Source organism: Tachysurus fulvidraco, chromosome 3 (genome assembly GCF_022655615.1).
Source record: "Tachysurus fulvidraco isolate hzauxx_2018 chromosome 3, HZAU_PFXX_2.0, whole genome shotgun sequence".
Lineage (NCBI taxonomy): Eukaryota > Metazoa > Chordata > Actinopteri > Siluriformes > Bagridae > Tachysurus > Tachysurus fulvidraco.
The window spans coordinates 20,636,374-20,655,191 of record NC_062520.1 but is presented as its reverse complement, the minus strand read 5'-3'; the positions used below and the strand labels follow the sequence as shown (position 1 = coordinate 20,655,191).

Genomic DNA, 18,818 nt, shown 5'->3' with positions numbered 1-18,818 from the left:
ATCTGGATACTGATCAGCCAGACAAAATGTTGCTATTTTCTTATTTTACATTTCTCTCATGCTTGGAGGAATTACACAGTATACACAAGAATAGTATGTTACAATAATATTTATGATGACAACAGCATTTAACTTAAAAATGTCATCAATACTCATATTATTTGGCATAGGAATTATATAGATTTTACACTAATAACATACTGCTTGGATAATATAAAAATTACAAGCACTAGTTTTATTTTTTAAATGCAGAAGTTAGATGTTTGGTACATGAAAGCATTAGAATGGCCAAGTCAAAGCCTTATTGCGGATCTGCAGAAAGACATGAAATTGCTGTTTATACATACATATATACATACATACATACATACATACATACATACATACATACATACATACATACATACATACATACATACAACTGACAGAGCTTTTTCGGTCAAAAAGAATGAACAACAATGGATCAGGTTCCAGGTGTTTATATATGTTAGACAATGTAATTGTGGCCAAATTTTCTACCGTTTTTTGACCTGGGAGAGTGAATACTTATGCAACCAAAACAACACATAAATTTTTTCTGTATATTTAACATTTTTCTAAATCAAAATAACAGAATATTTAGTGATTTTAAATGCTAAACATTATATTCATTCAAATCTACTTCAGTTCAGGATGTAACTAAAAAAAAATCCATAAAAATGTTTTAAGTGGGTGAAAACTTCCCCTAGACACTGTATGCACATATGATATTTTAAATAGTTAATATTAAGTTATTAAATAAATTAAACCTGTTCAGGGTTGCAGTGGATCCAGAAGAACAATGGGAAAGGTGGAATATACTCTGAATCTCAAGGCACAGACAATCACACACACATTTACAGTTTAGAGGTGCAAAGAAATCAGACAGCCTGATGGAAAAACACGGAAACCTTCAGAAAATAAAACTTGACATTTTGTCACAGTGACCCAGCAAAATAAACCCAGCAAATGAGTAATAAAAATAACTCAGTATACATACCAGATATATAAGTTTTATTGTAATTATTATATAATTCATATTAATACATATTCTTTAATATTTAAGTTGAAGATCTGAATAAAAAGACAATCATTTAAGTGGTTAATGATGCTAATATTATATGTACAGTCTGATCTATAAATGATATATAGTATATAATATGATCTGTGTACAGTCATTAGGAGACACATTAAAAGTGGTCAGGTACAGTCTACGTTTGTAATTTACATCCAGAAGCTTCTCGTTTTGTTCAAATTTTTTTTTAAAAATGGCATTTTGTAAAATCTCAAACTATAATACCTCTTAAGACAAATATGTTAAAAATAAATGTATGTGTACATAGCTCCAAGGGTTTGCTATAAAAAGCACAGATTTAGCGTCTTTTTTCAGCTGGTAGATCAGTTGTGTCACTCCAGACTCTCTCTCTCTCTCTCTCTCTCTCTCTCTCTCTCTCTCTCTCTCTCTCTCTCTCTCTCTCTCTCTCTCTCCATTTCTCGGCATGTGCATGTCACCGTGGGAACGCTTCTGTCGGAATCCACAGAATGTGTTACCATAGAAACTGTGTTCTATAATAGCTACAGTCACTGAGTTAGTATTTATGCAGTCTGGGAATTGTATCACACCCTTAGTTTCTGTAAAGGGCACCTCAATATTCATTTAGGCCACAAATGATAAAAAACAAAAAACAAAATGTTGAACATCCATGTTGAAGCAAGACATGCTCTTCCGCAAGATATGTAAGAAGTGACAGAATTTCATCAGCATCTGCAAAATTGCTGCATTTTCTCTGCATTCCAAAATTCCCAAGATCCACAAATCAGAGGAAAGTGGCAAGGCTATGTCAGTATGAAATTGCGGTGTGTGTGTGTGTGTGTGTGTGTGTGTGTGTGTGTGTGTGTGTGTGTGTGTGTGTGTGTGTGTGTGTGTGTGTGTGTGTGTGTGTGTGTGTGTTTCACTAAAAATATGGGTCAAGAAAGATAGCATTTGACTCTTTTTTCTTTTTTTTAAAGGGGGAGGGACAAGATCATGTATTTCTTCTTACAGAAAACTCAGGTCTTCTCAGGCCTAAAAAAACTCTGTTAAAGTGTTGCATTAGATTAAGAATCGAACAGCCACATCAAGTACGATATTAGCTACCCAATAACAGATCAAGTCTAGAAAAATAAATAAATATATAAAGAAGGACCCGAGAACTAAAAACACGCGCAGATGCGCATCTGCACCACAGGAGGAAGCCCATCGTGTGAAGTCCGCGGCAGCATTAGATAGGCTGTGATGAGGAGACTGAGGAAGTGTGTCGCCCCCTCCGCATAGGCTGCGTCCGTTTGGTCGCCGTTCTGCTCGGAAATCACTCGGAGCTCCGCAGCCCACCGGCCGCCCCCGCAGCCCCAGATACAGCTGAGACAGCGGAAGAAATGTGGGGAAACGGGGCACCCTTTTAACGCCCAAAACACGGGAGGATTGTTGGTCGAAGCGCACACATCGAGCGAAATTGGGCGGAAAACTCGGCGCGCCGATGGAATTCATTTAGCCAACGCAGCGCAGCCGCGGTAAGATCCGCACAACCACACCGTCCGCCCGCACAACTGCAGGGAAAAAAGTGACACTGCGATGCGGATCCTACATACAGTAGCTGACATTGTTTCACTTCATGGTGCTTAATTTAGTGCGCAAACTGAGTTGGAGGAATGTTGTTGAGATTGTGTTAAATGTAATTTTGTCCACTGTAGTGTGTCTAGTGTTTAATATCATATACAATTTTACTGGATTCAATTATGTCCTAATTTCTTATTGTTTGCATTATAGTTCCTTGTTTCTATATGACTTCATAGCACTTTAAGAGTAATATCTCAAGCCAAGACGATGCTCTGGTCAGGCAGAGCAAACGTCAATTTTTGGCGTTTCTTTAGATTTCAGTCATACCGATCATGAGCTCATCTCCCGGGCTGTGCTAAATTCCTAATTCCTAAAGTCCTAATTTGGGAAGTTAATAAAACACAGTCAGGTTTGTAGGGATGTTTTTAGAGCTATCTCTCTTTTAGAGCAATCTCTCAGAACTGCTGCTGATTTTCAGGTGTCCTATATTTAGACCGCATATTTATTGCTGTTCGTGTGCGTCCGGATTACAGGTTACACTGTGCCTGAATAAACAGTGCGGATGAGGAGAAAATTCATGGCTAGTGTTGTTCTAACCTTATGAAGAGGGTTGCTGCACTTTAGATATTAAATGTAACGTTGCAAGTGATGGAATGCAGCTAAGTTTGTACCTGAACTCTAATCCAAACACAAAAAAACAAACAAACAATTTTTGTACAGAAGAGTACAAAAAAATGAAAATGATCTAAAGTAGTAAATTTTACCTCACAATAGTAGTCTGTAATAGTCTGTATTAGTCTATTTGCTTTATATAAATATATATATACATATATATCTTCGATCAGGCGACTTTGTCGTCATATTGTTTGGCTGTTAATAGGGAAGATGCTTACGTCAGATAGGCGAGCTGACGTATGCAATTGGTACGACACCAGTTTTAACAGTTTATGGCTTTACGTATGCAATTGGTGTCGCAATTGGTACGACACCAGATTTCACAGTTTATGGCTATTAATAGCATCGGAGCTCTAGTTATTTTTCTGGCTCATAAATATTTTGAGCAATATAAACTGTTTTATGCGTCGCTTGCAACAAGCTGTTTAAAGCCTTTCCTTTTTCAGCACCGTGGATAGCGACGCACTTGTCTATGGCAAAGAAACCACCAGGGACTCGATGCATTCAGTAATAATAATAATAATAATAATAATAATAATAATAATAATAATAATAATAATAATAATAATAATAATGATGATGATGATGATGATGGATGCCAATTTGGTTTTCCTGTGCACTGAAGTTATTTGGGTTTGAAATAAAAAGAAAACAGATCAGAATCTCATCTTTCATTTCCTGATATTTACTACATCTATCACACAACTTTGAACATGGCACCTTTTGTTTGAACCAACCTATTTTTCAAGTTATAAAAATTCTTGAATATGTGACTTACAGGTGTTTCTTGTTGATTCAGTGTATCCTGTTAAAATTATTGTTTAAACAATTAATAATTCTGAAATGAGTCTTGGTTTGAGCACTTTGCCCCAACTTTGAATGCTGCATTTGTTGTTCCAACCATAAACCAATATGAAGAGAAAAGCTATCAAGCTGAGAAAAGAGAAAAAAATATCAGAGGCATTACACAAGCTTCTGGTATACAAACTTAAACAACTTGGAATGTGCTAAAAAGAAATATATCACTGATGTACTAATAATCAACCATCAATCAGGTCAGCCAAGAACAACAACAACAACACTCAAGGACAGAAAAATTATGACATTAAAACATGAATGCTATGAAGGTATAACAATCAACCATTTTAAGGAGAGATAGCTCTTTTGCTCTTAAAGAGCAGAAATACAGAGGCCATTCCAGAAGATGCTACCTGTTCACCACCAGTAAGAATTAGAAGGCCAGAATTGACTTCAAAATGATATACAGTGGTGAGTCACAGGTGTTCTGAACCCAAGATTAACCTTTACTAAAGTGATGGAAAGTGTAGATAAAGAAAGTATCTGCTTATGATACAATACATACAAGCCCCCTTGTCAGGCAAGTAGTGGTAGTGTGATGGTAGATGGTGAGGTAGAGGTAGTGTGATGGCTTGAGCTTGCATGGCTGCTTTTGGAACAGGCTCACTAATCTTTATTGATGATGTAAATCTGATTATTATTGATTGATGAGTAGCAGCAGGATGAATTTAAAAGTCTACAGAAACATTCTGCCTGCAAATATACATCCAGTCTAATAGGGAGGAACTTGAAGTCCATGATCAAAATCACTAATAACACAACAAAGAACTTAATCAGGGTTAATGTGGAATGATGTACAGTAGTCTGACCAAGAGGAGACAATGGACAAAATGAAAAAAGCTGCAGTAGAAGCCAAGAAAAGCCTCACAAATAAGGCTGCAACAGTTTGCTATTGCCAATGGGTACATAAAAATAAGTGGTTTGCTTTTTTTAACATTTAGATGTTATTATTAGAAAATGAAAGCTGAATTTATCATTTCATTCGTATTCATTCAGTGTATAATAAAAACTAAATAATTGGCCTTAGGTATGGATTGATTAATAAAAAAAGTATTATACTTGGCTTTGCATTCCATCTAGCAAATTCTTTAAGACATGCTTTAAAGAATGAGGTAACAGGTGTGTATATCCATGTTCAAATCAGTATGGCCAGATAACTCTTTTTTGCTGGTGACAGCATGAAGAGAGAGCCACAGACTCGTCATACTTAACCTCAATGCATGAAAATGCTGCACTATTTGGCACAACAATCACCATCAGCTCCTGTGCTCCCTCTTAAAGCAGCACTATGACTGATGAAAGGATTCATCAGATATGACTGGGTCAGAATGCCAGGAGGTGCCAGATCAGGTTGGATACACATACCCCAGTCCCATTAGCCCCTGATGCCCTTTTATATTACTGCACAATAGAACAGTAGAAGCAGCTGGAACAGTGGAAGCACATGTGAGAGCTCTAGAAATGGACACTGCTCTCAGGGTTGGACCAACAAGCCTTTGAAGAGCAATGAATATGCATGGGAACAGCAAGATTTAATGAGCTGAATAGAGGGCAGGAGATGGCCTCTGTACTGTGTTAATTTCTAACAATGCATCCACCCACACAAACACAACATCCCCACCCCAATCCCCCGACCGTAACGGCAGACTCCTCATTGGTCTGCGAGACACATGCACTCCGTGAAAAGCAGTGCTGAGAGGATTGAGTGTTATAAGTGTGAGGGTGAAGAAATAAGAATCAATTCCATTCTCTGTTGTTAGGAGACCCAAGAGAATTGGAAAAGACTCAGGAGCTTTGCCAGAATGTTCAGCTTGTCATTTACATCTCCCAGTGCAATATTGAGGATTTCAATTAAAATAAGAAATCCCTCTGCAGGAGATCTGCCCTCCAACTGGTGTGAAATGCCTAGCTCTGTCTGCATCTGATTGATGTCAAACATATCACTGCCTCCCGCTGAAATAAATTTGTTCACACACACATGCACACACAGGTCAGACAGGGACAAGGGGAGTTTAAAGAACTGACTGCATAGGAAGAGATAGGAAGAGAGTGAGGCATTGAAAAAAGTGTTAGATGACAGTACAGAGTGTCTCTTGACTGCAGTTTGATTCATTACATTTGAACAAGCCCACACAGACAAGCATCAGAAATACAAGATGGATACTTCCAACTTTATCCAATATAACTGTGATACAGTGTGTGAGTTTTAGTGAAGTGGAGGATCAGAAGGTCTCCTGGACAGAGTTATTGCTGCTGAGAGCATGGCTTTCTGATTGCAACCTCTCTGTCATCATTTAAACAAGCTCAGAGAGAGAAGGCACTCAGCTCCATAGTAAATAAAAGACAACAGCAGGTATTAATAGAATAGCAGAGATTGCAAGATGAAATTGAATTTGTTCAGTGTAGAAGGTTCTCCATAAGAGCCCTTGATTCACAGTCCTGATTTGAGTTCTTTCTTGAAATGACTCACCCTAGTGTCTGCAACCAGAAAAAACTCTCTAATCTCACTTGCTCAAGACGAAGAACTGTTTTTTCAGTTCAGGTTTTGCATCTAAAATGCACAGTTGTTTCTCCAGCTCTTTGCCGCTCTCTCTCTCTCTCTCTCACCCACTTACTCATTTTCTTGCTTGCAGCAGCATATCAGTTTGTGTAAAAGGTGCTCATTTGTTCATTATGCATGCTAGGGTTGAGACTGGTGTGGAATCACAAGAAATGGACAAAAAGTGCAGCACAGGGTGCAGAGCACAGGTCTTAAACTGCATCTGCTGAATAAATGTAAGCATGTGAGAATAAAAGCTATTGAGGGTTATCTGGTAATGGTAATGTGAGTTTAAGGAGTATGACAGCAGAGCTCCTGACATTTTATGATTATATGTACTTTAATAGTGCCAAGGCATCTAAATCATCAAAGTAGAGCTTGTTATAAGTGAATTGATATAGCAAGGTAAGTAAAATTAAATGCCTGGCCAACATCATTAACCAGCATATCTAGTTAGCCACGGTGAATAGTGCTGAAAAGTTTTGATAAAGAATATATCTCTGTCCTGATTCAGAGCACTTCCAGCATCCATGAATGCATTATCAAAGGCACTGACCAGTTTAAGGGTCCTGTTTGTGTGGTATGGCGTTATGGTGGGTGGATGACTTGTAAAATTGATCATGGAGAGCAAATCTCAGGATCAGGAAGGCATGCATGCAAAAATGTTTGTGTCTGAGATGCTAATAAGTCATAGGTCAAGAATTAAAAGAAAAAAAAAAACCTAATGAACTGTGTGTGCACATCTATCTCTGGGCTTAAAAATCATATCAGAAAGGAAAACCTCCTCATCTACTAGTTGTGCGTTTTCTTAGATTTCACAAGAAGGATAGAGCACTAAGATGGGCCAGACAACATGAGACAAAATACAAAGGCATTACTTTGATGATTGAGCCAGACATCTCTACCGATCCTACCAGCTGTCTTTCAAAATGTCACACTAGCTGTAGCAGAAGGAATACTCTTCCACTTGCTTCACCTAGCATGACTACAAAGTTACAAACTTTGCTACAAAGATAAAAAAATTCTGTTGAATATGCCTGGTGAAGCTTAGCAGTTTTATGATAACAAGCTGCTACATATGAATAAACTTTGAAATGGCAACAATGCTGTGAATTACCGAAGAGCCATGATCTATAGTGCATAGGCCTAACACATTAAAATGATGGGAACTTGAATTTGTAATAATTGATGTTTACATTGTATTATAGGGCTATATATACAGTATATAAGTGGTTTTCTCTGTTAACATAATTAAAACTTCCTGGTTCTCATAATACATATTAATATTACTGGTCCTATGCATCGTGTTACAATGTCTGGTTAAGTGATAGGCCTACTACATTATTTAATGCACTTTGTTTAAGTAACTGTGCTAGTTAACCATCCATTCAGTAAAACTGATGAGAAGAAACTTAATCAATGAATAGCCTATTAATGATGCTTTGCATAATCGTTATATTTGCTAATACAATACTGGGTCTGTTAGCTAACTAATGATAGTTGTCTGCTTTATAGCTTCATATATTTTTATATATTATTAAAATATACTATATATTTCCATTTTTTTCAAGACCTATAGTTATATGGGTGCAGCAGTCATGATTAATAAAAAAACAAAACTTTCTACTGCATCTGGAATTATTTCAGATTCCCAAGAGTGGTAAATTATTATATTCTTTATAATTTTCCATCTTTTATATACTGCATTAGTCTCAGTCAGTGTTTATACTTCCAGTTGGTATGGTAAATCTGTGGAAGATTTAATTATGGATCATTCAAAACCTAAAACTGTACCTCAAACTCTTGGAGGCTATATGACTCAAACTCTTTGTGTGGATTTAACATGTTCACTATACTAATTCAATGATTCCTTTTTATTGATAAAAAGCTAATAAACTCAAATTAAATGTTGAATATTCAGTTACTGTTGAATCAAACCACAACTTATTCCTTACATTTGTTTTTCATATACCTATCTGGTACAGTCTGATTGGATGCTAAATGCAACTTTCCTTTTAGATCTTTGCCAAGTCATATCTAGAGTAATATATAACACTAGATATAACTTATTGTTAATGGAAGACATGGACAACAAGACATTTAAGGCTGTAAAATGAGGGAAATATGTTCATACTCTGCCCCATGTAACCTAGTATAGAAACAAAAACAGGAGAAATTATATGCTCACAGTATTTTTCTTTGGCCAGAGGTATATGGAAATTTATAATTTATCTAGGTTAATTGTAATATTGTATATGGTAATATTGTTTCTTTAGCCATTTCTCTTATTTTGGCTACAGTGCTAAAAAACCTGAATCCAATTGTTAACGTCCAACTTGTTTTAAATCTCCAGCTGGTAAAATAAATTGTGTTAAAATAAACATGTGTCACAGATTATTGTATTTGTTTCAGAGCCATTCAATCTTTTTGGCAAAGTCCTTATTTAAATCAACTAATACGCTGTCTTCTATTAGATGTAGGAGCCAAGAAGATATAAAGAGTTTATTGAGAGACAAAACAAAGAAGAAGGTTGGTGCTCCCAATTTTAATAAATAGTTACTGGGCAACTAATTTAAAAACATTATTTATTGGGTTTAAAGCCAATCATTTATAAAATGCTTTAATTAATTCAGGCTTTATTTCAAATTACTGAATTTTCCTTGCAAAACCACATATGCAAGTATATTTTTCCAGTCACCAAACTAGATTACACTATGTAAGGACATCAATGGCCTATGTTTGGCTAAATGCAATTTATTTTTAATCAATAATGTCTTTGTTATTTAATGTGATCTTGCCAACATATTTTACAAAATCCTAAAAGTCTTCCAAAATCCTGAGGACACCTGGGATAAAAGTATTGAATTGAAACTACATTGTGTGCATGACTCAGATTCATTTGAAAATTCCAAAATAGTAAGACCAAATAGGCTAAACTGTACACCATATAGATAAATTATTTAATTATTGCAAGGCTAAAGCAGATCTAAACTATATGTTGTGGTTGTGATTTTGGCTTCCAATTTTTTTATATTTTAAATTTTGCCATTAACTTAAGAATCTAACCCAAAAGAGTTAGAGACGATGGCCAAATAACTGACAGATAACCAGCTTTAGCTGAAATAACCTCAATGAGACGTTTCTTGTAGCCATCTACCAGTTTCTGACTTAATAAAGTTTCCAGACTCCTCAAGGCAGAATTCTTTCAGCTGTATGATGCAGTGTTGTAATGTTATGGAGTACAAATACTTCCTTACTGTACTTAAGTAGAAATGTCACGTATCTGTATTTTACTTCGCTATTTAAATTTATGTCAACTTTCACTTTTACTCCATTACATTTCCTAGATAAAATGTGTACTTTTACTCCGTTACATTTCTACTAAGCATCTTTGTTACTCGTTACTACAAAATAAAATCAGAAGATATGTGTGCGACTGCAATAAGGGAGGTTTGGCGAATCACTGCTCCTAGATTGCATTACGCACGTACGCATGCTCTATGGAGAAGCACAGGTACGTGCAGCGTGCACGCGCAGTCAGTGCTGGGGGCGTTTATCTATAACGTTAATCGGCGGAAAGAGCAAAAGCAGTGAAATGTCACTATTCTTATTACCAGAGTTGATAGCACAAACAAAAAATTAATGCAATATCAATAATAAATAAAAATAACATTTATTGATTCGATCTTTGTCCTGTGAATATGTGTTTATTAATGACTGCATTCATTGGACACACTGTTTGTAGAGAATGCACGCATACATGAACTGATTTGATTCAAGACTGGCATCATTACATCATGCATAAAATTTTAGTGTCCACTTTTGCCATTTAATAATACCATAACTTTTGACTTACTATGTATTCATATAATATAAAACTCTTCTTGTTTTAAATTCTCACTGAGGGCTAAAATCCCTAAAGATGAAATCCTAGAACCACCCCTGGTCTTATGCCTACCAAAAATCACTGAAATTTTACTTTTTACTCTTACTTCAAATACTTAAGTACATTAAATATCAGAAAATTACTTTTGATACTTAAGGACAGTAAATCTCAGATACTTTAAGACTTTTACTTGAGTAATATTTTAAAAGGTGACTTTCACTTCTACCAAAGTCTTTTTCTAGTATGATACTTGTACTTTTACTCAAGTATTGCTTTCTAGTACTTTACACAACACTGGTATGATGTTTGAGGGTTTTTTTTTTTGAAAGCACAGTCCGTTTCCAATCACCCTACAGGATCTCAAAAGGATTTAGAGCTGGGCTTTGACTTGGCCTTCTAGCATTCTTAGTTTTTTATTTTTCAGCAAGTCCTTGATTGATTTACTTGCATGTTTCAAGGTCCAGTTTCACTTCAGCTTAATTTTTTGACAGACGGTCTCACATGTTTCTCAAACACCTTCTGATACAATGTAGAATTCATAGTGGATTCTGTGATGATGAGTCGGCCAGGTCCTGCTGCAGCAAAGTCTCTGTGGTCTTTCACAACTTCAGTCTTGCCCTCATGTTTTTCTTAGACATTAAAGGTTTCCTCCTTGAACACCTCCCATGATAATTAAAGTTGTGCAGTTTCTTTCTGATTGTAGATTCATGCACTTTGAGATTAACTGTAGCAAGAGCTTGCTGAAGGTCCCGTGATGATATTTTAAGGTTTTTGGAGACGTCTTTAAGCATCTTGTGGTCCGTTCTTGGGGTGAATTTGCTTGGATGGCCTGACCTGGACATGTTGGCAGTTGTTTTAAATGTTCTCCACTTGTAAATGTGAAAAAATATTTACTTGTAAATATTGTCAAAATGAAGATCAAATGTCCATATGTTTACATATGTGAAAAAAACACATGCTTTCATAGGGAGGTCCTAATTTTTACACATGACTGTATATATACACATATATACATATATAGTATGTATATATTTAAAATTTACTTAAAAATATTCATACTGGATAAACCAAAAAAGTTATTTCTCTATGCAGTCTGCTTTCAGCACTGCGGTGGACAGGCGTCAGATCAATAGATCCCTTCATCCACTCCCTCTGCCAGTGCCAGGAGTAGAACTATATATCTGTACCAGCACACAGTGACAAGGCACAGTGAAATGACATACAGACCCACCAATTTTCCACTTCCTCTCTCCCATGCCTGTCATCTCTACCAAGCCACTATCCCATTAATTGATTTCTCTGTGACAGGAGGTTGTACTTTCTCCATATGTTGTCTGTATAAATCTACCAGGGGCTTACTTTGGTCACATTGAATTTAAAATCAGCTTGAATAAATCCAAGCTACTGGAACACACTGTATCTCTCTCTCTCTCTCTCTCTCTCTCTCTCTCTCTCTCTCTCTCTCTCTCTCTCTCTCTCTCTCTCTCTCTCTCTCTCTCTCTCTCTCGTTCTCCTGAGTCTCTGTCTGTTTACCCCCTTGCTTGCTCGTCCCCCTCACTTTTCACTCTGCAGTGCTGTTGTAGTATTGCCTTCCTAATTACCACATCAAACTTGTCTGTGTGCAATGAGTATCGCTCTCTCCTTTCTGTTACGCAAACGCAGATTGATGCGAGACTCTCAGAGCTGTGCACAATTTGTGAATGCTGCCTTTATTGCTTTGATCATCACAATCAGTGCTTTGACTCACCCCACAGCCACAGACAGCTGTTGGTTCATTGTCAGCTAATGTAGTGTATTAATGTAGCCACAGCAGAGGGGATATTGATAATGAGTCCCGAGTATATAACCACAATCGCTGCTAATCTGCCTCCCAGCAGACTCTGCAGGTGGGAAATGACTGCTTTTGTTTCAGTTTAAATACCTATTTTCCTATGCACTCATTTGAATTACAATTTTTTTAGAATATTCTATATTGCATAAACTTTAAGTTGTCCAGTTTTTAAAATAGATGAATTCTATAACAAATCATTTAAAACATGTATTTATTTTCTGTTAAAAGAATAGGTGGTACAATGTAACCTAATAAGGAAAAAGCATATAAGACAACGTATACTGTATTATTTTCTCATTAACAAGACATGTATAGAGCAAAGCTTGTAACATTTCCAGAACATACAGTAGAGCAATGTATTTGACAGAGCAAATGAGACTACAACCTTTAAATTATATTTAATCCAATGTTTTTAAAATGTCATGTATAAACCTGTTTTCTGAGAGGGAAACAGACTAAAAGACGTGAATACATTTTGCAATAAGGCTTTATTTCTTGATACAATATAGAATACACAAAATTTGACCATGAAGAGATTTTTGAGATCACTGGATCAAAATGGCATTTATAATGTTAAATAAAAATTTGTAGTTCTTGAAAACCCTACAGCAACATTTTTGCAAGCTTCTGAAAGGAATGCAGTTCTACTACACTAATATTTATACCTGGTTTAATTTCTGTTAAAAAAAAAAACAATCCATTTTTGTGGGTTGTTTTAAGGGAAGAACGTGTCTAGTGTCTGTGATTTAGCAAAGGTATTTTTACACTGTGAGAACTGCATGGTGTGGAGGATTTCCTGTGCTGGATCAATGTGAGCAGTGGTAATAATGGAAGACTATACTCTTTTTTATCACACTCTGCAGTGTGCAAAGCTGTTATTTCATAAATTAGTTTATAAAGACTAAAAATCACACTCTTTTCTCTTACAGTGTGATGCCAAGAGCAATACAGAGAGCACACGTACTGTACACCAAAACACATCCAATAATGCACACACGTAACTGTCCTTATAAGACCTTGTGCATTTCTTCATATTACAGGTTGATCAGGATTACAGTGAAGATGTGCTGGCAGTGTTAACAGAGAAGGAAGACAGGTGGCACCATGGGTGATGGAGGAGCTCTGCGGACAGAAGGAAATGCCCTGCTGAAGGCTGTGTTCCAAGGCAAGCTTCGTCTTGCCCGATTGTTACTGGAGGGAGGTGCATACATCAATGAAGGCAATGAGAGAGGGGAGACGCCCATCATGGCTGCCTGCATGGCAGGATATGATGATTCACAGACACGTCAGAAAATGGTGCGCTATCTTCTTGAGAAGGGCGCTGACCTGAATATCCCTGATAAATCAGGCCGGACTGCCTTGATGCACGCTTGCTCTGAGCGGGCAGGAAAAGATGTTGTGTCACTACTCCTGGAGAATGGAGCAGACCCAAGTCTCAAAGACTACTCTGGGTCTTCGGCTCTAATGCATGCCATCAACACAGGTGATCGAGAAACCCTTCAGATACTTCTAGATGCTTGTAAGGCCAAAGGCAAAGAGGTGATCATTATAACCACAGATACCTCACCCTCGGGCACTAAGAAGACCAAGCAGTACCTGAACTCTCCACCTTCACCAGGTGTGGTTGATAAACTCTCCCCAGCCTGCATGTCTCCATCAGAGGTGGAGATTCGAACCTCAAACTCACCTGCCGGAGAAGAGGAAGAAGGCATCTTCAGCTTTGCTCTTACTTCCGCCCTCCCGCTTCCTTCCAACAGGCCACCAGGTGAGAGGAGACCACCACCACGCAAGCTTCTCAAAAGACTGAACTCAGAGCCCTGGGGCTTAGTGGCACCTAGTGTACTGGCTGAGAGAGGTGAGATGCTGGAAGGCAGCCTAGCAGAGGAGGACAAGGTGGTGTCAGAGATGAACGGTATGTCAATCTCTGGTCCAGGCAGACCACTGCTTTCACGCAGACACAGCATTGAAACTCATGACCCCTGCTCCCCGAAGCTGATTGACCGCTCCTGCTCAGAAGATTGTGCAGCCCTCTGTGGTTCTTCTTGGGCTGACAAAGTGCAGCAACATCAGTCACTGTATCGCAGAAACACGGCGCCTGAGTCACAAGAGAATGCTGGTCATAACCGTGCTCTGGCTCACCCCAAACTTACACGCATGGAGCACTACGAGTCAGATACTCATCTGTGTCCGGAGTCAATTCCTGGGTCTCCAGATTCTGGTCGTGTGTCAGTGGAGCGCCGCAAGTACAATGCCTCACCACTATCTTTAGTTGCCAGTTCCTCACGTGAGTCCCTGGAGAGCATCCCGAACTCAGTGTCCCCTATCACTATGAGGAGGAGACCTCCAGGCCTGCTGGAGCGAAGAGGTTCTGGCACACTCCTGCTGGACCACATTTCACACACACGGCCTGGATTTCTTCCTCCACTCAATGTCAACCCCCAGCGACCCATCCCGGACATCCGGACCAATGGCAAGCCGTCTTCACCCGTGCACTCTGGAAACAAGATCCTGCTGCCCGTAGCACCCACATCACCAAAGCGTGTTCTGGATTTCAAGATGAAGAAAAAGTTGATGAGGAGGCATTCCATGCAGACAGAACAGATGAAGCAGCTCTCCACCTTTCAGGAGCTCATAGCAGAGAAGGTCATGGAGGTCAATGGAGACTAATAGTTATTGAGAGAATCTGTGTGTCTCTCTCTCTCTCTCTCTCTCTCTCTCTCTCTCTCTCTCTCTCTCTCTCTTTCTCTCTCTCTCTCTCTCTCTCTCTCTCTCTCCCCTTCTCTCTCCCCCTCTCACACACACATACACACACACACACACACACACACAAACACACACACACTCTCACTCTTACAACTGGATAGTGAAATGCTGACTAGTCTAATGCATTAACCATATTCTTAAAGTTGTTGATGACAGTAATTGAGTATGTATAGCTACCATTTATACCCACTGGTGGTTACTGACTTCCAAATGCTTTTGGCTATGTTGGCACAGTTGGCCAAGCTGTTCCTTAATCATTTAATTTATTTTTGATTTATCATATATTCTTTCATTTTTAAGAAACAGATTTCATCATTTAAAATGTTTACACTTTAACCTGTTTCATGAAGTTTTGTTTAAAAATTGTCAGCATGGTTAAAATTGCTGGCAAAGTGATGCGCTGTCCTGTAAAAGCATATCAAAGGGGAATATAAAAATGATCCGTTCCTGCCAACCAAATGCCAACATTCAGTTTTTTTTCTTCTTAAAATCCTTTTGATTGATGCTAAAACTTCTGTTTACTCTATTCACTGCACACTAAACTATAGTATTTATAATGCCTTTTACTGATGACTAATCACAAGATTGTAGCATTAAGAACAAGAATCAAAACTTTTTTGATGATTTAAAACTTCAGACAAAAATGTTCACCACTGAAATGGTGTGTGATAGGCACTATATGTATAATGGATTTTTTTTTTCTTTAGAAAGTGCAATTCTTCATTAAGAATCCCAAAGAAGTTCTATAAAACCCTTTCACACTCACATTTACTAAAATTAGGAAAACAGGTCAAATATTCAATATAAAGAGCACGGAGGTTGTGTCATGTGTGCACAAGAGGCAGAGCGCACATGTAGATATTGTACAGATTTCACAGGCAGTACAATAAACATTAGTATTTTAAGTATTTCTGTGTGCAATATTTTGTGCTGCAAGATCTCTGGTTTCATATTATTGTGGTAAACATAAGATAATCAGTTACATTTGCAGCAAGAGTAATTTGCACTTCTGCCGAAAAAAATGTAGTGTGGAACCATGAACACTACAAACTATGTTATCCCTTACAAAAAGAGCATACACACATTTGAAATGAAATTATTTTCAGTGTAGTGTTTGTCAGTGTAGAGAGAGTATATCTATATATCTATATATATATTACCGATAAACAAGAATTAGTTTAAGAGCTTAAAAAGTGTTTAATAGTCTTGCTTTTGTTTCGTTGATGCGATATTCAAGTGATTTTATTTAAAGAATATAAATTTATTTCTGTGTATTCAACTACATGTACTTTAATATGAAAACAAAAAAGTAGAGTAATATTTTTCTATACCTCTGTGATGGCCCATTTTTCCATCTATTGTCTATCTTTTAAATCAAAATAACAATATTATTGCTAAAATTCTTTGGGTGGAAATCATCTCTTCCAGTGTGGCATTTTTTTTCACCGGCAACATATTAGGACACAAGGAGAAAAAAATTAAAATGTTTATGTTATTTAATTATGGACTTTTTTTTTAACCATGTGAAAACACCTCTTTAAAATACATCAGGTGACACTGTATATTTGAATTAGCAAGTTCTCTAGTTGCTACGTTATTATTCTTGTGCGATCGTCTCATCATCATTCCAGAATCTTTCTATGCTCCAGAGAGCAGTGAGTAGTTGCACTGAGTTTTCCCTGTTTCTGAATATCATTGTTGAAGTTCACAAAATTCTCTGTTGTACAAAACTCCCTGTGACCTTGTTGAAATTGTGCTCAGGTATGTCTGATCAGACCTTAAAAAAGAAAACAAAACAAAAAAAACACAGAAAAAAAAAAACAGAAAAAAGTACAAGGGTCTTCAGTTGTGTTAGGCTGTGTACACAAAGGACATTTCATGACGTGCTGCTAAGTCTCATTGGTTTACAGGAAAATAACAACTGCGTATCCGAGTGTTTTAATTCGCATTGTGTCAAAGGGATAGCAGTTACACTATCAACATCTACTTCTATGGATTTAATATTTATTGTAACTTTGTATGTTTGGTGTGGTACACTGATAAAAACTGTACTGAACTGAATCATTACTTGCTAAAAAATGTAGATGAATCTTGTGTTAGCAGTAAGCCTTAGGGACGAGAGGCAGTAGGCTAGTGTCCGTGTAACAGTCTGCACAACACCATGATGGGAATAAGTCTCATATTCATGTGAGACATTTATGGTGCTTTGAATAAAGGCATGACTAAACCAAACATCTGTGTCTGGTGAAGTTATTTACCTCCACGTTGTCTCAGAGATACCACTGTAATTTATACCATGTCAAAGGTATGTTACATGTTACAATGATAAAGGTACAGTAGAGAGAATATTAACAGAATGAGGAAAGGTGAATTGAGGTGAATTGTTTGTTAGATGGGTCAAGATGTTTTAGTGTCCTAAAATCTATCTAACTGAGTTTGTGCTTTCTGGTCATACTAATGTGAAACCACAAGAATGCAAGACCACATTATCCTCTTTATGTTGCATTATATGTAATATACAGAATTGTAGATGCATAATGTCAATTTGGCATTTGTACAATGTCCACAGAATGTTCTTGTGGCTAAGTGGACACATCCCCACAGCCAAACACTAATGGAAAGTCTTCCCAGAAGATTGGAGGTTATTAACAGCAAAGAGGGGCCGTCTCATCTGAAAGCATTGCAGAGGTCAATTCTGTTGTTTTTGATATATGCTGAAGACATTTGGGTTTGAGATCAAAAGCTAAAAATAAGAAGACATTAGAATTTTAGCTTTAATTTCCTAATATATACATCTAGATCAGTTAAACAATTTGAAACATGACACCTTTGGTGACAGACCATGCCATTTTTAGGTGAACAAAAATTAGAAGAGATAAACAACACAGTGATTGTGTTGGTATTTATTGTGTTGGCATGGTGTTTTTGTTTATGGTCTCACTTCACGATGATGTTTCTCTCAAATAAATTGGATGTGTTTGTCTGTAAATTGACTGACAGAATGTTCATGTAGACTTCTGAATTCATTCTTCTGCTACCATCAGGAGTTTATTGACAGGATCAATAAAGAAGAAAGTGAGACTCTTTCTAATTGTTCCAGAAGCACTCGTGAAAGTCCAAGTCACTACCTCCACCATGCCTAAACAAGGAGCTTGTATATTTTGACACTTTTTCAGTATTTGTGTCCAAAGTCTTCTTTGTACAGTGATTAGTGATACCTTCACCCCTGCCCTGTGGAGGTTGTTGGTGAGCTATTGTTTTGGGGTTTTCTTTACAGCATTCATATGATCAATAATTCTGTTAATAATTGTAATTCAAAATATTTTTATTGATCTTTTCCATGTCTTCTTGTCAGTACACCAGTGGTTTATTTCTTTTTTTAAAGGTGCCCTTCCACACAAAACCGTTCTTACTTGTATTTCTTGATATGTGTTAGGTCCATATGTGTTTGTGTTGTGTCGGGAATGTGAAAATGAACTGCTACCTCCCCTGTCAGCTCTAGCCACTGAAAAGAAATAAGCGGAGAAATCAGGTCAGTTAGAAAAGCTGCTCAGTGTGACGTGGAATTGATCGAGCTCATTACTATTTATGAGCTCTCCCACTTGAGACCACGCCTACAGTTTCCTATACAGCAAGGATGGCTGAACATCAA

The 18,818-nt window shown here is 37.3% G+C and overlaps 1 protein-coding gene across 1 annotated transcript; it reads left to right on the top strand.

Moving 5' to 3' along the window:
• Positions 1-2,005: 2,005 nt before the first annotated feature.
• On the top strand, positions 2,006-18,427 carry LOC113644315 (ankyrin repeat domain-containing protein 34A). Its single transcript, XM_027149017.2, has 2 exons — positions 2,006-2,568; positions 13,444-18,427. Exon 2 carries the CDS (start codon positions 13,508-13,510, stop codon positions 15,068-15,070), a length of 1,563 nt encoding a protein of 520 aa, XP_027004818.1. The 5' UTR covers positions 2,006-2,568; positions 13,444-13,507; the 3' UTR covers positions 15,071-18,427.
• The last annotated feature ends 391 nt before the right edge of the window (positions 18,428-18,818 follow it).

Excerpts from the sequence above, each read along its gene's own strand:
- LOC113644315 (XM_027149017.2), top strand. The coding sequence starts at position 13,508 with ATGGGTGATGGAGGAGCTCTGCGGACAGAAGGAAATGCCCTGCTGAAG.